General features: G+C 42.6%; 1 protein-coding gene across 1 annotated transcript in view; it reads left to right on the forward strand.

Annotated features, from left to right (window-relative positions):
* The window catches only part of LOC311627049 (aldehyde oxidase 4-like), a gene marked incomplete at both ends in the record, with an annotated part of 55,350 nt that extends 31,690 nt beyond the window's left edge, over nucleotides 1-23,660 (forward strand). Inside the window, 15 exons of the mRNA XM_084893176.1 lie at nucleotides 2,228-2,352; nucleotides 3,856-3,989; nucleotides 5,764-5,851; nucleotides 6,155-6,241; nucleotides 6,426-6,617; nucleotides 8,558-8,785; nucleotides 10,917-11,012; nucleotides 11,852-11,980; nucleotides 15,638-15,712; nucleotides 16,705-16,757; nucleotides 17,142-17,256; nucleotides 17,432-17,497; nucleotides 19,240-19,425; nucleotides 21,918-22,085; nucleotides 23,607-23,660. Coding sequence (XP_084749302.1) covers nucleotides 2,228-2,352; nucleotides 3,856-3,989; nucleotides 5,764-5,851; nucleotides 6,155-6,241; nucleotides 6,426-6,617; nucleotides 8,558-8,785; nucleotides 10,917-11,012; nucleotides 11,852-11,980; nucleotides 15,638-15,712; nucleotides 16,705-16,757; nucleotides 17,142-17,256; nucleotides 17,432-17,497; nucleotides 19,240-19,425; nucleotides 21,918-22,085; nucleotides 23,607-23,660 — 1,796 coding nt within the window. The remainder of the gene's footprint in view (nucleotides 1-2,227; nucleotides 2,353-3,855; nucleotides 3,990-5,763; nucleotides 5,852-6,154; nucleotides 6,242-6,425; nucleotides 6,618-8,557; nucleotides 8,786-10,916; nucleotides 11,013-11,851; nucleotides 11,981-15,637; nucleotides 15,713-16,704; nucleotides 16,758-17,141; nucleotides 17,257-17,431; nucleotides 17,498-19,239; nucleotides 19,426-21,917; nucleotides 22,086-23,606) is intronic.
* Between the last annotated feature and the right edge of the window lie 326 nt (nucleotides 23,661-23,986).

Consider the following 23,986-nt stretch of genomic DNA (forward strand, 5'->3'; position numbering starts at 1 on the left):
CTTAGTAAAAAGTGTTATCTTTGCCTTAAACAGCCCTATCCCTTGTTTCTCTGAATCCAGATAAACACAAACTATAGCAACACCATGCTGAGCATATTACATGTATTATTTAATGACAAAAATAAAACCCCTGAGAAATGAGTATTATGAAAACTATTTTAAGCTCCTATGTATTTAGTGCTTACTATTTAATATTCAAGCAGATCAATTCTGAGAAGGAACATATATCGGTAGCTCCATTTCACAGATGAAGAAACTGAGACTTAGGAAAGTTATGTAGTTGACCGAGATCTCATATTCAATTTATAATACAGCCAGGACTGGAGCTCTTGACTAGATGACCCAAAAGCCCTTTCTCTTAAACACAGTAATATATTTTCTTTTCATTTTTACATTCACCCTAAGAGCAACAGAGTCACAAGCTGCTAGCTCTTTGTCATCTAGGATTTTGGCCATTATGGGAGTTCAAATTTTAGCACAAATGGAAAATTTGAAATATGAAGGGAATTTGAAATTTGGGCAGAAATGACTAAGAATTACAGAGAATGCCAACATAGAGAAATGGTGTAGTTAGAGTGTGGATCCGGGAGTCAGATTGCCTGGGCTTGAATCCCGCCTCTGTTATCTCCAGTCTGTGTAGCCTTGGACAGCTTATTTACCTTTTTCATATCTGTTTCCTAATAATACCTGCCTCAAAGGATTGGTATGGTGATTAAATTAATTCATTATCTGTAATTTGATATGCCTGAGAACAAAACCTAGCATATTGTAAAAAATGATGTCGTTGTTTGAATTTAGATTAAAGTCAGTATATGGTATGCTAAAAACAAGGGTTTTGGGAAAGAGTTTTTTGGGAGAGTTTTTTTCTATTGTCCCAAAAAATAATTTCAAAAAATTCTTTGACTCCTGGAAAAGCAATTCACTTATTTTAACTATATAGGAATCTTTTGGCTAGTTTTAAAGTAAGTTTTAAACTAGAGCCAAATGCCTCTCTTGGCACAGCCTACAAAATTTTAAGAATGTTTTAACCAAGCCAAAAATCTCAGATAAACCAGTAAGAACAGGCTGTAAAACTGGTGGGAACAAGTCTGCCATTTTATTTATTTATTTACTAGAGGCCCCATGCACGAAATTCATGCAAGGGGCTCCGAGGGTTGAGGCAGCAGCCCCAGCTTTATCTGGAAGGATGTCCAGTCTAATTAGCATAGTACACTTTTATTATTATATATTTACATACTTATTTATTTATTTTTAAATATATTTTTATTGAGTTCAGAGAGGAAGGGAGAGAGAGAGAAAAAAAAATCAATGATAAGAGAGACTCATTGATCAGCTGCCTTCTGCATACCCACTACTGGGGATCAAGGCCTCAACTTGGGCATGTGCCCTTGATTATAATCAAATCTGGGACCTTCAGTCCACAGGCCGACCAACATTCTATCCACTAGCCAAACCAGCTAGAGCTAGTTCTACCATTTTAAACCTTTGTGTCCCTGTGGGTTGAGAACTGCTGCTGTAGAGCCTAAGACCATTGGAAAACATGGATATTTACATTAACGATTCATTAACAGTAGCAAAATTACAGTTATGAAGTAGCAACAAAAATAATTTTACGGTTGGGGGTCACCACCACATGAGCAACTGTTATTAAAGGGTCGCAGCATTAGAAAGGTTGAGAACCACTGCACTAGACAGATGAGGAAACCGAGCCCAAGAGAAGGGGACTGAATTAGCCATGGTCACCCAGCTGGCTGGGCACAGTGAAGATCAATGAGGAAAAGTGGTTTAGCCCAGCGTTTTTCAACCGCTGTTCCGCGGCACACTAGTGTGCCACGAGATGTTGCCTGGTGTGCCATAAGTGCAGACAAGACAAGAATTTTATAATTTTTCACTATTTTGTTTACTTAATATTTCATAATAAAGTAATTATAAAATACTTTCTTTGTGTTTATTTGATTCCTATTCAAGAGAATTACTTTATATATAGTCAATATAGGCACAGAGTTAAATTTTTTAACATTTTCTAATGGTGGTGTGCCTCGTGATTTTTTTCATGAAACAAGTGTGCCTTTGCCCAAAAAAGGTTGAAAAACACTGGTTTAACCAAATGACATAAAGTCCACTTCTCCATAAGCCGAAGCAACTTGCCCTTGATAAACCAAACCCCACTGAGAGCCCCCAGTGTGGGACTTTCAGACAAACATTGTCCTGTGTTCACGCTTCACAGGTGAGATGCACGTGGAAGGGCAGGAACATTTTTACATGGAAACACAAACCATCCTGGCTATCCCAAAAGAAGAAGATAAGGAAATGGTGTTACACGTGGGAGCACAGTTTCCCCTCCAAGTGCAGGTAACCGGATATTTTTTGAAATTGAGGCTCCAGATGACTGTGGTGTGAGGCCCATACACCAGGCATTCCTCTTTAGAGGAGCTTTGATTGTTCCCACTCTCCATCTCAAACTCCCTGCACACTTGACGCTGGCTACCATCTGTAATGGAGGAAGTGGGCAAGTATTTCCCTAAATGGGCAGACCTTTTAAGGAGATCAGAAATGTTTTCTCCCTTCTAAAATATAGGGCAAAGTTCCTCTTTCCCTTATGGCAATTGATGGTGTAAAATTTAATCGTAGTAATTACATTTCCTTCTATGGATCTATTGCATTGCTTCTCTACCTGAATTAGTAGTACATGTGCATTCAAATTTTTTTGTGGTGGATGAGTGTTGGTTCTCTCTCTATACATGTTTTTGCATCTTGTGTTGCACATGTGCATGGTTGCATGTCCAAGGCATTTCAGCCCAGCACAGTAGTGTGTGAATTCCAGTCCTGCTCTAGTGGCTGAGTTATAAAGCCTGACCGCACCCCACCCCCAAGCAAGCAAAGAAAATCCCCGATATTTCCTTCTTCTGAAATGAGGAGTTGTAGGTCCTAGAACAGTGCTAGGAACAGGGGAATTTCTATATATATATATATAAAGAGCCAGAGGCCATCACATCAGAAACAACCAAACGGACAACTGAACAGGCTGAGTGAAGCAACGAAGCCAGCAGGGGGATCATGAGGGAGGGACAACCAAATGACTGAGCAGCAGGCTGTGTGGGGTGACCAGGTTGGCAGAGGGGGGCAGAGAGGGGTGACCAGGATGGCAGAAGGGGGCAGTGAGGGGCAACCAGGCTGGCAGGGGGCACAGTTGGCGGCAACCAGGCTGGTAGGAGGGCAATGACGAACAACCAGGCCATCAGAGGGGGGAATTGGGGGTGATTGGGCTGGCAGGAGAGGGCAGTTGCTTAGAGCATTATTCTGTATATTAAAAAGATTGCCAGTTCAATTCCGGTTTTGGCACATATGGGAGGCACCTGATCTATGTTTCCCTCTCTCATCAATTTTTCTCTCTCTTTTTTTTCTAAAATCAATATAAAAGCACATCCTTGGGTGAAATTTAAAAATAAAAAATGGAGTACTGGTACATGCTACAACATGGATGAACCTTGGAAACAATGTTAAGCAAAAGAAGCCAGTCACAAAAGGCCACCATTGTATTATTCCACATATATGAAATGTTCTAAACAGGCAAATCTGTAGAGACAGAAGGCAGATTAGTAGTTGCTTAGTGGGGGGGCATTACAGGGAGTTGAGGTTAGGGGGAGCTCAGAAGTGGCTGCTTAATAGATACGAGGTTTCTTTGGGGATACTTAAAATATCCTAAAATTGGGTTGTGATGATGGTTTCAAAGTTGTCTAAGTACTGTATTCTCTAAAGTACTGACTGTCTTTTACTATGCAGAGGGGAAGAACATGGATGAGGAAATAGCCTATTAAATTGGACTTTGTGACTTTGCGAGCTTATCTCTTGCAGGAATTTGTGGCTGCAGCACTTAACATCCCAGAGAATAGAGTCGCCTGCCACATAAAAAGAGCTGGAGGAGCATTTGGGGGGAAAATAACCAAGCCTGCCCTGCTGGGAGCTGTCAGTGCTGTGGCCGCCAACAAGTAAGAGTCACAGTGCCAGCTACTATGTCAGAAGTCCTAGCGGGACAGGTGCCCCCATGTCCTTCCAGCCCTGCGCCCACCCTGGGGTTCATTCCATTGGTCACATGCTGTCACTTCCCGTGTGGTTAGCATGAGGGTAAAGGGGCACTGATCTACCTACTCTCCAACCGTCAGGGTCACCGTAGGCAAGGCGCCTCAGTGTCCTCCCCGGGAAAATGAAGAAAGTAATATCTACCTGGTTCACTAGATAGTTGTGTGGAATAAATGCAATCACTATAGATGTTGACTGGTGCCCAGACATAACTATATATTACTTCTTCATGAACTACATTGACTTTCAATTTTTAAAATGTTTGTTTTATTTTTTAAATATATTTTATTCATTTTTTACAGAGAGGAAGGGAGAAGGATAGAGAGCTAGAAACATCGATGAGAGAGAAACTCTCAACATCCATCAGTTGCCTCCTGTACACCTCCTTACTGGGTATGTGCCTGCAGCTAACATACGTGCCCTTGATGGGAATGAAACCTGGGACCTTTGAGTCTGCAGGCTGATGCTTTATCCACTGAACTGAACTGGTTGGGGTTATTTTAACAATTTAAAACAAACATTTTTCCCTAAACAATTTGGCTCAGGGGATAGAGTGTCAGCCTGCAGACTGAAGGGTCCTAGGTTCAGTTCTGATCAAGGGCATGTACCTTGGTTGCAGGCTCTTCCCTGGCCCCAGGCCATGGTTCTGGCATGTGCAGGAGGCAACTAATCGATGTGCTTCTCTCACATCAATATTTCTCTCTGTCTTTCCTTCTCTCTTCCTCTCTCTCTCTCTCTCTCAAAAAAAAAAAAAAAAAAAAAAATCAATGGGAAAATATCCTCAGGTGAGAATTTTAAAATAACTAAATAAATAAATAGTTAACATAAATCAAAATAAGGTGGCTGAATGGACGGCAGGTCAAAGCCCCAACCTTACAAGGGACACATTCTGTGATGAAACACAGCAGGGTTGGCTGCCGCCTGGGAATGTTCACTTAACCTCCACATCATCCTGATGGAAGAAACCGACACAGTAGGAGTGGGAATAGCCGTGACTTTTTGTGAACCCCTTACGCACCAGAGTTCACTAAGTATGTTCAGGACAAACGTAACTTATCCCAGATTATCGCTGCGGAAAGAAACACTGTGAACATCACAGCTCACTGGCACTTTCCAACCATAGCAAAGCCTGTCCTGTGAGCAGAGGGGTGGGCCCGTGGAGCATCCGCTCCGGAGCCAGCGGGGTCCCCCACGGGCACTTTATGACGGGGAGTCTGCATGCAAGGGGGGACAGAACTCAATGGATTATTGATTGGTTCTCAATCCTTTCATTCTCAGCATTCCCCTTTGGCACGTGTTTTAATGCCCCTTTTAATATCCAACGTGAACATCATCATCATATAACCTACTAATTCACTCAGTTGCAAAATTCTCATACAGTGCCTTATTGTCATACAAAAAAAAAAAAAAAAAAAAAAGAAATAAAAATAAAGTAACCTAACTAAATAATGTAAATTCTCAGACATGACTAAATCAGGATAACATTAATAGGGGTTTTTGTGTTTGTATTTATTTGTTTGTTACATATTAATATCCCCACAAATTTTCAAAATGTTGTTTAAGGTATGTTGCTACCCCCATAGAAAACCACTAAGTTAGGTTATTTCCAGTCCCCTTTCACCATCTCCAAATTTCTACACCTTTATGAAGCACCCAGCGTATTAACAGAGTCACTTCCTACAGAACTGGCCGCCCAATCCGGTTTGTTCTAGAACGTGGTGATGACATGCTGATAACTGCTGGCCGCCACCCACTCCTCGGAAAATACAAAGTGAGTGAGAGCAAAAATTGTAGGAGACTGCTGAAAATATTGTCCAGGGACAACCAATCAGTCATAAAACAACTACTAAACTCCATACTGACTGCAAGGGTTATTTGGATGCTACCCAAAACCAATCAAAACATTCTATTGGGATCCCATGGTCCCCCTGGGATGTTCCTCCGATGACTGTCACATCAAATCATGTTCATAAGCTGGGTATGGACTGGCACGTGTGATCAGATGTGTTTGTGTACAGCAGGATCTGGTTGTAACGAACTGCTGAGAAAATGGTTTTGTCATGTGACTTTGCAGATTGGATTCATGAACAATGGTGTGATCAAAGCTGTCGACATTGAATATTATATCAATGGTGGATGCACCCCTGATGAGTCTGAGTTGGTAAATAAGAACCATGCCCTTCCCATAGGTTACCCATTGATTTGTATGTGCTGCACTTTATTTGCATGGATATCTCTTATACAAATTAGACAAAATTCTGTGAAGGGTTTGTGTAAGAGATAGAATTTGGATAACTGATTTTGAAAGATGGATAGATGTGAAGTTCCGTTTTGTTTTCATTCAGGTGATAGAGTTCGTCGTGCTGAAATCTGAAAGTGCGTATCATGTTCCTAACTACCGGTGCCGGGGTAGGCCTTGCAAAACAAACTTGCCATCCAACACTGCCTTTCGAGGATTTGGCTTTCCCCAGGTTGCACTGGTAGTTGAAGCTTATATAACTGCTGTGGCATATCAATGTAACTTACTCCCTGAAGAGGTAGGTAATAAGTCAGAATCCCCGGAAAAAACTCTGCCATCAATGGTTCAAATATACCCTGAATGGTCAGATTATTATGACCTCTGAGGCCCTGTGTATGAACTCATTCATGGGTGGGGTCTGGCCAGCCTGACCAGTGGGGGAGGGGACATGGGCGATTGGCGGGCGTGCCTGCTGGTCGAACTCCTGGTCAAGGGGGCAATTTGCATATTAGCCTTTTATTATATAGGATATACACTGAGAGAGGACAAGATGGCAACTGAACAGACGGACTTGTTCTGACCCTGGTCCCAGAACAGATAAAAGCAGCGTCTAAGTTGCTCGGGGAATATTGATTGGCAGCTAAGGGGCGGCAGAACTCTAAAGGAAGGTAAGGAAGGGCCCGCTGGACAGGATATAATGACCAAGCAACCAGCACTGTGGCAGCAGAGACCTCACCCTGAGCTATGGGCTCAGAGGAAAGGCTGCGCCATCTTACCAGGAAAGGAGGATCTTCTCTGAGGCCTGGAAAACCCCCAGCAGAGGAGACCAACGAACAGCTGTGACACCCAATCAGCACAAACAAGTGGATTCAAGGGAGTTCTTCGATCACCCAAGGAAAGGAGAAGGAACATCACATAACCAGACATCCTGAAAAGAGAGACCATGGGGAGACAAAGAAATATCCCGCACATGAAAGAAAAGCAGGCATCACCAGAAAAGGAAGTAAACGAGTTAGAGGCAAGCAACCTACCAGAGCATCAATTCACAGTAATGATCATAGAATGGCTAAAAAGAATGGAAGAGAAATTTGACAATAACCAAGAAGAAATGAGGAAGAACCATGAGGAATTGAAGAAGAACCAAGAGAAATTGAAGAAGAACCAAGAAGAAATGAAAAATGACATCGCTACCATGAAAAACTCAATAGAAAGCATCAAGAGTAGACTAGATGAAGCAGAGGAGCGAATCAGTGAACTAGAAGACAAGATGGAAAAAAATACCAAATTAGAGCAGCTTCCAGAAAAAAAAAAAAATTAAAAAGCAGGAGAAGAGTCTACGGGAGCTTTGGTACAATACAAAACAAAATAATATTTGAATAATAGGGGTTCCAGAAGGAAAGGAAACAGAGGTAGACATGGAAAAAGTATTTCAAGGATATACACTGAGTGGCAAGATTATTATGCATTCAGAGATCATCGTAATCTGGCCACTCAGTGTATATTGAGCACCTACAGACAACACTACATTAGCTTGTAAGATTCAATTAAAGTAGATAGTCTATGTATCAATAGTAAGCTTTTACTGTGCAACAAGTCAATCAAAACTTAGTGGATTAAATATACACTGAGTCTAGTCTCATTCTAGTTCATAGACTTTCCAGAAGTAAGAACATGATGCAAGCACTTTTCAAGTCTTTGCTTGGATTACATATGTGTTGTCCTGGTGTCCAAAGCTAGTCATATGGCCAGTCCCATAGTCCGTGTGAAACCACTCAAGATCATGACTAGGGAGATTGGCATCATTACAGCCATTTGTGCAAACATCCTACCATAGTTCAGATTTTGAGGAGCTAACATGAGAACAGTTAAGAATAAAAAAACATTGGGTATAAGTAAAAGAATTTTGAGTCAGGAGAAATTTGTCTCACCAGTAACAAAACTTGTCATAGGACTATAATACACCTACTATTTCTCAGTATTATTGTAAAGTTGTTGAGATCATATACTTAGTCTGCAGCCTGGAAGATATGATGTGTTCAACAGTAGTTTCTATTGTTATTATCATTATGGTTGTCATTATGTTTATATGTTTACATTTGTACTTACATATTTATATCCATTTAAATAATTGTTTCTTTTTTTAGAAAGATTTTCTTCATGTTAGGTATATAACAAAAAACACATGTTTCACAAATGGAATAGCATGTATGCTTAAAATGCTTTTTTCTTGTCTTTCAGGTTAGAGAAATAAACATGCCTAAGAAAATTAGCAAAACAGCCTATAAGCAGACATTTAATCCAGAGCCCCTGCGAAGATGCTGGAAAGAGTGTCTGGAGAAATCTTCATTTTATGCTAGGAAAAGGGATGCTGAGGAATTTAACAAGAATAATTATTGGAAGAAAAGGGGGCTTGCTGTGGTCCCCATGAAATATTGCATTGCCCTCCCTGAGGCCTTTTACAATCAGGTGAGGTTGGAAGAAATGAGTCTTGAGGTATGGGGTCAAATTTCAAGTCCATGTAGGAATTGGAGGGAACAAGAAGATCCCTTTCCTTCTTGCCTAACTTCTTAGTGACAGCAATAGGGTCATTTGAAGACCGAGCTTTCAAAACACTGAAAACAGACAGAAGTGTTCCATTCTCACAGAAATCCAGAGTCACCATACTGGGCTCCATGACTCACAGAGTCACCATACTGGGCTCCATGACTACCCAGGGTCACCATACTGGGCTCCATGACTCACAGAGTCACCACCATCCTGGGCTCCATGACTACACAGGGTCACCATACTGGGATCTATGACTACTGTGCCTTCTTTTTCATTTTACCTTAGATAGTTTTTTGTGAGGTTCTATTTCTGTTTCTGTTATTATTTATTTTCTTATTTATTTATGTATTTTTTTTTACTTGTTTCTATCCCCATTAATCTCTGAAATATCCCATAACCAAATGCACACAAAGAAAAGAATACAGGTCCCTGTATGGTTTCAATGAAGGATGCCCCAATCCCCTCTGTCCACTCCCCTCCTTAGAGTCCACTCACAAGGTAGAAAGTAAGATGAGAAGGAAGGAGGGATCAGGTGATCAATCCTTCTCCCCAGCAAATATTTCTGAATCCAGAAAAACACACAGACCACCTTTTAAGGAAAAATTCAGTGGACTCTCAACAGTTGCTTAAATTATCTATTTTAATGTTACTTAACTGTGTATGACAACAAAGAACAAGCTTCTTATAGTTCTGATGCCTGTACAGAACACAAGTGAATTTGGGAATTAAATGAAAGTAGTATTGTAAATGCCAGTAATATTCAAAATAGTTACATTAACTTAACATGGTGGGTGATGTTGCTTTTCCAAAACTAAATCCTCATGCAGTTCTGGCTGCTGCTACATTTCAAGTCATTTTGAAGTCTTAATCCTAAATGTCTGTATAGGGTGTGATGACTCACCATTTACCTCTTATCTCAAATATGCCCCATCAATTACAATCATCCTGCTTGGTGCTTATACAATCAACAACATAAAATCTAAAATGGGCTCTGAAAGCATGTGGCAATGCCATTGAATATGGTCATCATTACTCATGTTAGATGGTCATGAAGTGAAAATACAAAGTTTAAAAGTTCCTGTAGAGACTTTGATAGTCCTGATACTACTGTCTGAAAGCACTAGTTATGTGTACAATTTTACCTATATGTTCCCAAAATTCTAGTTTAGCTCTTCTTAGTTGGGATTCAGGAATCTGTATTTTAACAACTCCACCAAGTGATTCTCATCATGAGAGAAGTTTGGGAAACACTGCTTTACAGCAAGCACATCAAACTCAAAGCATGTTACACAGGCCAAATAAGCAAGGTTTATATGGCTGCAAAAAAAAAAAAAAAAAAAAAAGCTTCAATTTTCATAGGTTTGTTTTGATTGAGATGTGTTGAATACAGAGTGCTGATATAAATGAGTAACCGTTAACATAAAATAATAGAACATTTTAATAAAAATTAGTATTTTCTTGAATATTAATTTATCAGACACTGAATAACTGTCCAAATTAATAAGCATAACTCAAGTAAACTTATTTTTCTTGTTTTCCAAAAGCAAAATATTTTCTGTTGCACACACCAAACAAATCAATACAAGGCTAAGGACGTGGCCATTGCTGCTAGTATTAGTGGAGAGAAATGGTGTGCCTGCATAGAAAATGCATAAGGGAAATGAATGCAACACAATGATAGTAATCAGTCATTAGCAGACATTGTAGTTCGTTATTAATAATTATGTATAATAGGATATTGTAAAACTTAAATTACGAAATTGTTATTAAAATGTTCCTAACATACCGTTATATTGGCTGGGCCACAAAAAAATTCGTTGTGGGCCACATGTGGCCCATGGGCTGCAAGTTTGACATGTTTTCTCTACAGGGGCAGTTCCTAAGTTTGGAGGGTGTTAAAGGGTTGTCTGTAGCCACCAATAATAGCTTTTGTCTCCAGTATAAACAATGAGAGATTGACTCAGTGGAGCAAACTGTTAATTTGGTAACCTCAGCTAAACTCGGGCAACATTTGGTTTTTCAAACTGGTATAATAATTATTCCCTGGCAGGCCGCCGCTCTTGTCCACATCTACACCGATGGTTCTGTCTTGGTGGCTCATGGTGGCTCTGAAATTGGACAAGGCCTCCACACGAAAATGATCCAGGTGAGATAAGTATCCATTTTTTTTTTTTCCACTGTGGAAGACTATCACAATGTACAGTCAGTTTAACAAACTCCTTTCTTGTTGAGCAGGAGAAATACCATCACACTAAGTGCACAGGTCAGTTATCACATTCATTTTGATATCAGGAACACATAAATGCCGAAGACTGATGGAAGTGGGTATTAGAATTGAGAAAATATGTTATATTCTTCTTCCTGCATACTAAAGAGCCAAGTTTCATCAAGGTCTGCTGAAAAATGTGATTCCAGTTTTCAAAGATAAAGTATTTTTCGGCTTTATGGCAACTGCTCAAAGCTACATTGTGTTCATGCAAATCTTCATTAGAAATGAATGTGTTTAATAGGATGAGAAATTATGTTCTTATTATGCACAACCTACTTAGCAACACCAATGGTGGGCCATTATGTGTGCTAATTCAAAGCAATCTTCCTAATACTGTTGTTGAAAGAGCAAGAGATTATTTGCAATAAGAAATTTCCACTTTTTAAAATAAGAAATCCCTTTTTAAAAGTGTAGGGCATGCAGGAGGCAATCAATCAGTGATTCCCTCTCATCACTGATGTTTCTCTCTCTCTCTCTCTCTCTCTCTCTCTCTCTCTCTCTCTCTCTCTCTCTCCCCCCCTCTCCCTCTCCCTCTCCCTCTCCCTCTCCCTCTCCCTCTTCTTTCCTCTCTCATACATATATATATATATATATATATATATATATATATATATATATATATATATATATATATATAAATATCAAAGCTCTTAATGTGGGGGGAGGGAAGCTTAGAGTCAATGATATCAATGGTGGTTTTCATTTGCTTCTGGCAGGTGGCTAGCCGTGAACTGAACATCCCCGTCTCCTATATCCACCTGTCGGAAACAAGCACAGTCACCGTGCCAAATGCCTCCCTCACAGCAGGGTCCATGGGGACAGACATCAACGGGAGAGCGGTGCAGGTGACTTTTCTTTCATTTCTCAGTCACCCAGTCACAGTGCTGGAAATAACCTTGCCCCACCCCCTCTCTTATGGGAACTGAAATTGAAGCCTAGAGAGGTCAGGCAGCTGGTTTTAGGCGCTCCTCTAAGAGGTTGCGAGACTTCGAGTGGTTGAAGCTTCCCCTGTGGGCCTCTTTTTCCCTCCCCTTGAGGGAAATCTATCTTCAATTTTTCTAATCAACCTAAGATCATTAAACACTCATTAATCACTTTTATTTGAGTAAACCATCTCATTCAATAATTAAAATGTTCAGTCCAAAATTCCAAAATGTACTTCCAATTGCAGTGTCTCTACTACTTAACAGCTTGGGCCTACAGGTGGAAAGGGGGTGGGGCTGGCTCCCCTGATTTCCCTCCCTGCACCCCTGCCCCCCATAAGCTTCCTAGCCTACATTCCAGACCCTTGTAAAGTCCAAGAAAGAGAGGGCACAGAAGAAAGAGGCAGAACACTAGGCTGGCATTGGTGTGGCCTGGCCTTGCTATACCTGACTCCTTCCCTGTTGGACACCATGGTGAGCTCCTTAGAGAGTCCCTTCTGAACAAGGATAGCAAGGTCAGTGCCTCTCCTCTGGCTTTAGCCACTTGTGACCTGCTCCAGCCCCACCCTAAACCCAGGCCTCCTCCGGCCTCTTTCTGCTGAGGCACCTCATCCCTTGCAGGAAGCCCTTACAGATGGGGTCCTTTTAAAAAGTGGTGATTAGAGGGTGCCAGGAGTCGGGCGGGGGGGGGGGGGGAAGAGGGGGAAGGGCAAGTGGGAAGTTATTGCTTCATGGTTATAGAGTTTCTATTTGGAGTAATGAAAAAATATTGGAAATAGTAGTGATAGTTGCACACACCAAAAAAATACATATAAGAATAATATTGTTTTAAAGTCCATGGGTAAAGTTCAGCTGACAACAGAAACCTTCTTCTAGGGCTCTGTAAATATTGCCAGCCAAACTGGAGACAAAATGAAGTTCTTTATCTGAAGACTAAAAATATAGGAAGTCTCAGAAGGGAGCCTTTCCACACACTGGCTTCCATCGGCTATTCTGGGCAGAGCTCTGTCCAGCAAATGGGGAGAGCGCTCCTTAGAAGGAAAGGAGTGGCAACATGTCACCTGCCTGCCCTTCACACTGCCTGCAGCTCTTCAAAGGGCTCCCTGGGGGCTTGATTACCAAGAGTTTTGGAGGCTCACTAAGGCTTCTTGAGGCTCCAGGCCCTCTATCAGCGATCACATTAGACTTTCAGAGGGAACATATGGCAAAAGCTGAGGCTTCATTGGCTGCAAAGATAACAAAGCCTGCAACGTAGATGTAAATAGACTGCCCGTCCATGAGGAAGGTGAATCTGCTCATTTCAGAACCCCAGAATCCTTCTTAAATCCCAGGTCATTTCTATGGGAGTACAATGTACAGAAAAGAAAAATGACTTTGGGGTAAAAAATCTTGAATAACTCCAAGTTAAATGCAACACTTAATGGATTAAGTAAATCAATAAGCATTAGTACATTGATGTCTACCGAAATAGAGATAAGCTGCCTCTTAAATGCCACAAAGCAAAGAAAGCAGCGAGTAGGGAAAATTGATTCCATTTTGGTTTTGTCTTCATCGAGTCTTCTTAAACTGGAATGGTTAAATATAGAGAATTCAATAAAATAGAAAAAATATACCCCAGGCAGCACCCACACCACATGTTCCATCCCGACAGAGTACAACTTCTCCCCCAGAGATGGCCCAGGACTTCCAGGACTGCTGAGGGCTGCCTTTCCCCCAATGAGCTAACAGGCTTGTGAACAGTAGCAGACACCGATCTGTAGGCCCCCACCTCTAGAGGGCACACACTAAGCTCTCTGAGTGTCTGTGGAGTGTCTCTCGCTGGGTTTGCGATGGAGAAAGCCCTTCCTGCCACTCCATCCTGAGAAGATGGAGATGCCAGCACACCAACCTGTCGCAGTGCAATCCTGTCCCTCACTCCAACCTCCCAGCCTCTTCAGCTCCAACCCTTTGACACCACTGAGGCTGGTGAGGAGCAGTCTGTGGCCACTTTTTCTGCAAGGCCTGCTTCGGGGAGAGAGAAGCACCCCATTTGGGTGAAGGGGCTATTTGTCAGCTATTGTGCCAGTCTTGTCCTTTAGAGTCCTTAGCCTAAAATTAGTCAGATAATGAATAATAAATTATTAGGTAATTATAAATAAAGAAGAAAAAGAAGGAAGCATAATGGCAGGTGCTATGAATCAAAATAAAGGAAGTTATGGAAAGAGAAAGTACAAGTGTTAGGGTGACCTTGGGCAGCCAGGAAACCAGGCTAGGCACTGGTTGGTGACCCTTGAACCTGGTCTGAAGGCAGCAGGGACAGGAGCCCTCCGTGTAGGGAATTGGAGCAGCTCCCTTACTGTGCTTGAGGAGCTGCGAGGGTCATGATGGTTGGAGGAGAGGGAGCCAAGGGGAGGGAGGAAAATGTTAGCTCGCTGGGGTGAGGTTGGGATATAAATGCTCATTGTTAAAACTGGGTAAGTGGTGTAAGAGGAAATATTGTTCTATTCTCTCCACTTTTGTGCATTTTGAAATCTTCTCTAATGCAAAGAAAGCCAGAAAAATTTGTAACTGGCACTTGGAGCTCCAATAGGAGGAGGTGACTCTACTAAGAAATATACTGTGAAAAAATTCTCCACACACAAAACGGAGTTCAGATGTCACAGAAGAATGACAAGCAGTCTCTGCTATACCTCACTCTGTTCAAGGGAAAACTTACCTTAGTGTAGCATTAGATTGTTGAGCCTAAAGTTACGCGCCAGAGTATATGGTCAGGTCACAAGAGGAAGGCCATCTGATATTTGGACTGGCAGGAACTGTGCGACTTGTGTTTGCCTTGGGTATGTTACTCTTTTGGAAGGCATGCATTTGTAATGAGGTCAGTGATTGAAGACTGAATGAACCAGCAAAGATAGATTTATGAATGCAGGGATCTCCTGAATGCATAAGAAGCCAGAGACCGTTCCCAGAGAGGGGATGATAGAACAGAAGGAACAGAAACCAATAGAGGGTTGGAGGGCTATTCTGAGTCTGAGAAGAGTATGTTAAAGCAGATTTGTATTTGAATTAAGAGAGGAAGCTAAAGCCCAGTCCATGTGGCTCAGTGGTTGATCATCGATCTGTTAACTAGACCAAGCATGTCAAACTCATGGCCGGCTAAGTACGTGTGTTGTAGCAGTTGAGACTTTTTCCACCTTCCAAGCAGCCATTCAGCTTCAGGAAAACATTATCCATCAACTAAATTAATGTTATTTCAAATTTTATTGGTATATAATAATAGATTAGTCTGCACGCTTTGTCATTTGGGTTTTTGCTTTGTAGACATAAAAGAGCTATAACCCTAAGGCGGCTCTGCCTAGCTTTATGTTAGCATGTATTTAAACATCATTATAATAAAAAATAATTTTAACACTGCAGGATCCACAGAATATTTGTTTCTTTCAAAGGGGTTCCATACATTGTTCAAGTTTGAGAAACTCTGCCTAGAGGCCTAGGAAGCAGGTTTACAAACTGGCATCTATGTTTGAATTGATTTGAATATTGAATATTGTGCTACTCCCTGTGCCTTTCATTTCTCATGTCACTTCAAATTCCTATTTTTAGAACGCTTGCCAAATTCTCATGGCCCGACTCAAGCCAGTCATCAAGAAAAACCCGGAGGGAAAGTGGGAGGACTGGGTGAGTGGTCCGCCTTAGCCTGCCCAAGAAGGCAAATGCATCTGGATGGGTAGGTAAAGCCCTCAGTGTGGCTGGTTGGCGGTACCCACGCAAGAAGCAAAGCATTTACTACCACTCGCTTCTGCTTTTCTGAGAGGGAGAGGGAGTCTGTGTTCATCCCGTGGCTGCACTGAAGAGCCTCGTTTCTAACTGGGTGACAGCGGCTCGTTCTGCCCTAGAACACACCTGGCAGAACACCCTTCACTGTCACTGCGCTTTGAGCACAGGTTCCTGCCAACCACAGGGCCTGGGCTTCCCACCAGAGTAATGGAGATCACGGCAAATACCAAATACCAAAAGGTTACTCTATTTTTAATAATAATTATCTCAATTCTCATCATCATTATTATCTCCAGCTCTACCCAGTGTACTCCAGCAGGGAAGCTGATGTAATATACTGAGACAGCCAACCAAAGGACATGGAAAAAAGCAGGGTGAAAATACATACATACTACCATGTTTCCCCGAAAATAAGACATCCTCCGAAAATAAGACCTAGCGCATAGAAAGATAAGACATCCCCTGAAAATAAGACCTAGCACAACTTTGGGAGAAAAAATTAACATAAGACACTGTCTTATTTTCGGGGAAACAGGGTACATGCATGCATGCATGCACACATAGGCACTTATGCATATATGTGTTTGTATATGTGTATGTATATATACACCTACCTGTGTACACGCCTATTGCAAATGAATATGACCTAGTCTCTCCCTCTCTCTAATTTAAAAAGCCAAAAAGGGAGGAGAAAAAATAATAAACTTGACCCCGTGCGGCTCTGGAGGGTCCCAGGGCGCCGCCCTGGGGAAGCATGGCCTGTGCCTATAGGCAGCCTCAGTCTCGCTCGGGGTGAAGGGCAGAGGGTGCTGCACACAGAGGAGGGGAGCCCAGCACGGAATTACACTGCTGTCCCCACACTAACATGTCTTCATATCAACCATCTCTTTCAGATTGAAAAAGCCTACAAGGAATCCATCAGCCTGTCCTCTACGGGGTATTTCAGGTAAAGGATGCTTTTGCGTTGGTTTAGATTACACTTAGGCAGGGATGGTGGGGCTCCTGGTGCACAGATACCTGCTGGTTGCTGGTGCTCAGCAGTGCCCCCTGTCAGCCCTTCAGTCATGGGCAGGGGTGCAGGAGGAGAGCTCGGGGAGGCCAAGGAGGGACACCCCCATGGCCTAGCACAGTAGCTGCGTGATGGAGAGTAGGGCTCAGACACCAATGGGCCTTCTTCAGTGTCTGGGCTGAGACCCTTGTTGGGAGGGTGGTCAGAGAGGCCTTCGGGGCTGGGTGAGCACTCTGTTCATCTCCAGGACCCAGAGCGCCCCCCGGGATCAGGCCTCGAGGCGGGAAGGAGCCTCTCTCTCCCTCGGGTTTCTTTTCGCAGAGACTACCAGACCTATATGGACTGGGAGAAGGGGGAAGGGGAGCCTTGGCCATACTTTGTTTATGGAGCAGGCTGTTCTGAAGTGGAAGTCGACTGTCTGACTGGGGCTCACAAGGTAAAGAGGGGGTGGGTGTTCTCCACTGTCACCGAGTGAGTGTTTCTATGGGCGCGTTTTCTATGTGGATAATAATCACCCTGACTGCCCATGGGGACCCGGGGGCCGGTAGACAGATGCCGTGAAGATCTGTTTTTAAATGATCTTTTCCATCCTGCGTGTTCTCTTGTCGCAGCTCCTCAGAACCGACATCTTCATGGACTCCGCTTGCAGCATAAACCCGGCCCTGGACATCGGGCAGGTGCGTGGCTCCAGACCGCCCCGAGGGGACTTTGGGTCAATTCCATTCAGAACATTATTTCCCAGAGTTCTCCAAATGCTTATACCTGCTACAGGTACTCTGCAGTATATGTCATATATTGCACACACACACAAATAGATAAAAAATTGAAAGAAAATTCAAGAAAAAGTTAGCAGTGGTTGTCTTTACGTGGCAGAAATATGTGTCATTTATCCTGCCTTATAATTCTCCCTGCCTTCTAATGTTCTTCACATTGATGTTTATAATTAGGGGATATTATATAAATGCATAATAATAAAGCTCCATTGATATTCATAGGCACATTGAATTTAAGTAGACTGAACAATTTAGAGAAATAAAAGGGGGAAAGAAATGCTTAAAAAAACAATTTCTCTCTGGCTGAATTTCTGATTTAGATCTCACAAGTAAATTAACACACCCAAAGCCTTTTTCAGCTTTAAGTGAAAGCCTTTCCTGCTGTTGTTGTGGCTTTGCATTATTCTCCCGGTAACCTTGTTACTCAAAATAAAGCCAGCCGCATCAGTGCTTCCCAAACCTGCCAACCAGGCCCCAGCCTACACCTGAGGAGCTGGACAGGTTGAGCACTTGGCTTTAAACCCAACAGACAGACATGTGGTTTCATCTGCCAACAGCTTCCTGCCTTCCTGAGTCCTAAGGAGCTGGCTGACTGAGGTTGCCCAATGGGCTTTTTGAGGGGCCGTTTCATTGGTCCCTCAGTGTTTCTCAAAGTGCGGTTCTCCGACTCAGCAAGGAAAGCACCTACTGTGCTTCTTGGAAATGTGGGTCTCTGTGCCCACCCAGGCCAACTTCTCCATCAGAAGCTTGCTGGGCGGGAACATGTAATCTGCCCATTTAACCTGCTCCTGAGATTCTGTAAAGTTTGACACGCACAGCTGGCCTCAGGCCCCACCTCTCCTTCACCTTCCTATCTGCTCTTACCAGCTTATTCCTGCTTCTTTGTTGCTTAAGCAAAGGCCAAAAGGGAAATGTTATCATCAGAAAAACCCTACATTTGTCCCATTGGGAAAGGAAAGAAAAAACCAGCAATGTGTTAGACTGGAACTCTTGGACTTGAATCTTTTCCTTTAGGGACAAACATTTGGAAGTATCCACATTTAGCATTTAGATTTGTTTACTTTATTGTGTAATTTTACAATTCAATAGAATGAAACATGTAACTCTCCTTCAGTTTTTTAACCTTGAGGCAGATAACCCCTTTATAGGGGACTGTGAACGTTTTATCTCAGAGCATAATAGCTTGTAGGTAATAGAAATCACATGGCTTTTAATAAAACATATTTATTTTAATTAAAGCCAGACCTCATAATATTTATAAGCCACTGAGAGGCAGAGTGAAACGAGAGAGAGAGAGAGAGAGAGAGTAGTTTGCCAAGTGGAGAAGCCGAGGTGGGGAGCAGTAAAGAGAGAAATTGTCTTTACAAAGAACTGGAGGGTTGAAGGAATCTGGTGGGCTTGGAGAATCCCCCAGAACTTGATGAGTGCTGAGTCTCTGGAATGTGAGGTACCTGGGCAAGAAGAGCTAAGTCTAGAGGGCCAGGCAGGATGGCAAGCACCAGATGCTGAAAGATCCTGTGTAAGTTCTCTGCAATGCTTTCAAGAATGACTTACTATGTATGGTTCAGAACTCCATTTGCAATCACATTGGGATACATTTTCAACCAACATCATATGTTTATAAACTGTGCCATTTTTGCTTGTAGATTGAAGGAGCATTTATCCAAGGCATGGGATTATATACTACAGAAGAACTGAAATACTCCCCGGAAGGTGTGCTTTATTCTCGGGGTCCTGATGACTACAAAATCCCCACTGTCACAGAAATACCAGAAGAGTTCTATGTTACTTTGGTGTGGTCTCGAAATCCCAAAGGCATCTACTCATCCAAGGTAAGAACGCAACACCTCTATTCGTTTGCTAGCGCTCCCATAACAAAATGCCAGTTGGGGTGGCTTAAGCAACACAGATATACAGTATTTACTCACAGATCTGGAGGCTGGAAGTATGAGATCAAGGCTTGATTTATTCGGAGATTTCTCTTTGGCTTGAGGATGGCCATTCTCATTGTGTCCTCGCATGATCATCTTTATATATGGCACATGGGTCGGATCTCCCTCTCTCCCTCTCTCCCTCTCTCCCTCTCTCCCTCTCTCCCTCTCTCCCTCTCTCCCTCTCTCCCTCTCTCCCTCTCCCTCTCTCCTTATCCCTCTCACTCTCACTCTCCCTCTCTCCCTCTCCCTCTTTCTCTCTCTCTCTCTCTCTCTCTCTCTCTCTCTCTCTCTCTCTCTCTCTCTTTCTCTCTCTCTCTCTCTCTCTCTCTCTCTCTCTCTCTCTCTCTCATCTCTATCTCTCTATCTCTCTTCTCTCTCTTTTTCTTTCTCTCTTTCTCGGCTTAATTTCTTTTTCTTAAAAGCACATCCTAAAGACCTCATTTCAACTAAATTACCTCTCTAAAGACCTTATCTCCAATTATAGTCACATACTGAGTACTAGGGGCTAGGACTTCAACATGTAAATTGGAGGGGAGCACAGTTCATCCCATAATAACCTGTTCCTTCAAGAAATAATGAAACAGTCCCCTGAATTTGCTTTCTCCTTGGAATTGCAGGGCCAAGAGGGAGATAGGGGAGGGGAGAGCAAACTCATGGCAGAGCGGTACTCACTGCCTTCAGAACCCCAAGTGGAGTCTTCACTCTTGAGAAAGACCATGAAATATACACTGAGTGGTCAGATTATGATGATCTCTGAAGGCATAATAATCTGGCAACTCAGTGTGTCAGTGTGTGTGTGTGTGTGTGTGTGTGTGTGTGTGTGTGTTAGAGTCCCGATGTATGAATTCATTCATGGGTTGGACCAGGGGGAGGGGACATGGGCGGTTGGCTAGCCTGCCTGCTGGTCGAAATCCTGGTTAAGGGGACAACTTGCATATTAACGTTTTATTACAGTATATAGGATATATACTAAGTGGCCAGATTATTATGCATTCAGAGATCATAATAATCTGGCCACTCAGTATATATAAATAAAACAAGAAGTCAAACATCTTGACTCATGAAGCTAAGTGCCACTGGGAGGTAAAGCTGAAGTTGTAGGCCAATTTCCCCAGCCCAGAGCCTTCTTTTCTGCACCCTTCCCACATGTCCTCCAGACTCAGTCCTTTCTTGCTCCTATTGCCTCTGCCCACTCTCTCCCCAAGTTAGAAAGGGCTTCAAACAAATTTCTCACTGAGGATGATTTGCTCTGAGGTGTGAATAGCCATTGATAAAAAATAGCCATGGACGCACACGCTCCATGGCCCTGGGGTATAACTGGCCCATGTAGACTTGCAGCAAAGATTCTCCAACACATGTACAAAAGCACAACTTCTCCACCCGCAGTGCCATTCTGAGCCCACCTCTGGCCAGACACATGGCAACTTTAACCTCAGGTTTTCAGGAGACTACCTCTGTTTCCTAGTAGTCAGAGTTGGGAGGAAGATGAGACTTTCTATATGAATAGGTCCTCTCTCCACCTCTGCACAGACTCTGGTCAGGGATATCTCTAAAGACTGTCCTGACACAACCCCGCCTGTTGGGGTCAGTTGTGCTCCAAATAGGGCACAGGACCTCTCTGCTCTTGCTCCCCTCCCTCCCCTCCTCACCTCACAGGAAATCCCTTCTTTTGCCAGCTCCACCTTTTCCTCCACATTTGCCTCAGAGTAAAAGCCACAGCCCAGGGTAGTCTTTATCTGCTTTGGGCCCTTTTTGTTCCATCTTTCTACTAAGGCCCTGGACACAGAACAAGAACCAGACTCCTTTGAAGGAAGAAAGAAGGAAAATCAGTACAAGAAGCACGGGAGGGTTCTTTAAAATATAATGCCCTCACACTGTTCATTCAAAAGCATCCAGCATTCACAAGAGAAGTGAGCACAAAGAAAAGCAACAAACACCTCACTATCTTTCAAGCTCAGCTACAAAGATTGTGGTTCTTTTGCTGAGGGTTTGAGTTAAACACAAATGGCCTAGAGCAGCGGTTTTCAGCCACAAGACACCAGATAGATATCGTTGGTCCAGAGACCAAATTGAAGCACTCTAGAGGGCACAAAGGGCTCTGGTCTTCTGGACCTGGACAGGGAAACAGGTGTTGTTAGCTGCCCTGCCACCCTGATGTTCTGGGGCATTTTCATTAACTACTCCCCACACACACCAATCGGCATTGGGGGCGGGGGGGGGGGGGGGGGGGGGGGCGGTGTCTGGCAATTCAGATGCACCCCACTCTGAGAGTTATAAAGCCGGAGGAGGTGAGTGTGCATGAGAGTGTGCGAGTGCACATGTGTGTCAACACAAATGACAAGTCCTGAAGGAGCCATGCCTTCCTGACTGCCTTCTGCCCTCCTTCTCAGGGATTGAGTGAGACTGGAATGTTCATGGGAAACTCCGTGTTATTCGCCATCCACGATGCAGTGGCTGCTGCCCGCAGAGAGAGGGGGTTGGCCAACACCTTCCTCCTGAACAGCCCGGCGACGCCTGAGGAGATTCGGATGGCTTGTGTGGATCAGTTCACCGACATGGTAAGGATGGCGAGGAGAGGCCCCTGCTGGGATCCCTTTTCCATGGCTTCCAGGTTATCAGTATGAATTTGGTATCTGTGACCGAATTCTAGGGCATGTTTGTCTTTTTCAACGGAAATTCTCTTTTTTCCTCCACTTGCTACTTCCTAGATGCTCTAAAGCAGCTGCCTGTAAAGTGAGTGAACTTCTTAAAATGATATTTCATTGTTTCCAGCTGCAAAAAAAAGCACACTCTACTGAGTCAGTGCTGATAGCAAATGGTATATATTTTCATTTGTTTCCAGGAGGTTTTTATTTCTTCCTTGATTTAAAAAAAGGGGGTGGAGGGAGGACATCTGTAATACTTTGAGCAATAAAGATAAATTTTTAAAAAATAGCAAATGGGCATGGTAGGTTATTTCTTTAAATATTTGGTCAAAATGGAGTTGATGTGGTATTTGAATTTCTTCAATAACCAAATTAGATTAAATATATATCTGATCTATTCAATTATTTGGAAAGTATCTTTCAAGCAAACTAATAAAAAAATTTTTATGAAAATATTAAGTCACTGGGCACATGTTCACAGAACACAGTTTCATTTTTCAGCTGCTGAAAACACTTCTAGAACGATCAGAGACTACTTCTATATTCAACTGCTTACTGCAGCCGTAATTGAGTCTGGTATAGCATTAGACCGCAGTGTAGGCCTTTGATATTACAGGGCTTCTGGGTTTAAGATGCATTTTATCCCCAAACATAATGAGAATGAGGAGATTTATGACTCAAGAAATGTGAAAATTAATTAGATTTTGGTAAGAATAAAATGGATACTGACGTTATTTTTAAAAAACAAATAATTTTTCTTCCGAATTACATTTTTCATATAACAAACAGAAAAGAGATTTGTTTTTCTGAAACAAAAGGAAGTTCTGGAGCTCAGGGCAGTCCAGTGATGCCATCAGGACCCAGGCTGCTTCCCTGGTCTTGCCTGCTCCGGGTCCGAGAGGGGGGGTTTCGGTCTCCTGGTCACGGATGCTGGCTGCTCCCCAGGAGGCATGGTAGAGGGACAGAGCTGAACATGCCAGGAGAATTCGGACAATTTTTTTATTTTTGCAGCTCTGAATTTCAGCTTTTATTTTACTGCAGTGATTTTCAGATTTTCTTGTTTGACCTACTTAATATTTTTTTTGTTTTGTTTTTTATTTTTCAGTTACAGTTGACATTCGGTATTATATTAGTTTCAGGTGTACATATATATAACTTATGAAGGGATCCCCCCCCCCCATACCTCTCATACCCAGCTGATGCCATACATCAGTTCTTACAATATTATTCACTGTACTCCCTCTGTTGTACTTTACACCCCCATAACTCTTTTGTAACTGCCAATTTATACTTTTTAATCCCTTCACCTTTTTCACCCAGCCCCCAAGCCTCCTTCCACCTTGAAGTCATCAGTTTGTTCTCTGTTTCTGTTTTGTTTGTTCAGTATAACAACACTGTATTACTAACCATCTGCCTTTCTTTTGTTTTTTTCAGATTCCCAGAGATGATCTTTCAACATTTACACCTTGGTCCATCCGGGTGTCTTAATCTTGTCTTTCCTTTAGGAAATGAAAGAGTTTATGATTGCCCTTAAAACTCTCAAATCAGAGCAATAAATGAGGTATTTCCCAAATGTCAATGATAATTCTAGCTTTTTTATTTCTTAATCCTCACCCAAGGACATGTTTTGTTGATGTTTAGAGAGAAGGGGAAAAGGTAGAGAGAAAGAGAGGAACTTCGGTGTGAGAAAGAAACATGGAATAGTTTCCTCCCATGTGTGCCCCAACCAGGAATTGAACCCACTGTGTTTTTGTGTATTGGACAACGCTTCAACCAGCTTAGCCACCCAGTCAGGGCAATTTTAGCATTTTTTA

This window comes from Pipistrellus hanaki (genome assembly GCF_964339955.1).
Source record: "Pipistrellus hanaki genome assembly, chromosome: 8".
Classification (NCBI taxonomy): Eukaryota; Metazoa; Chordata; class Mammalia; order Chiroptera; family Vespertilionidae; genus Pipistrellus; species Pipistrellus hanaki.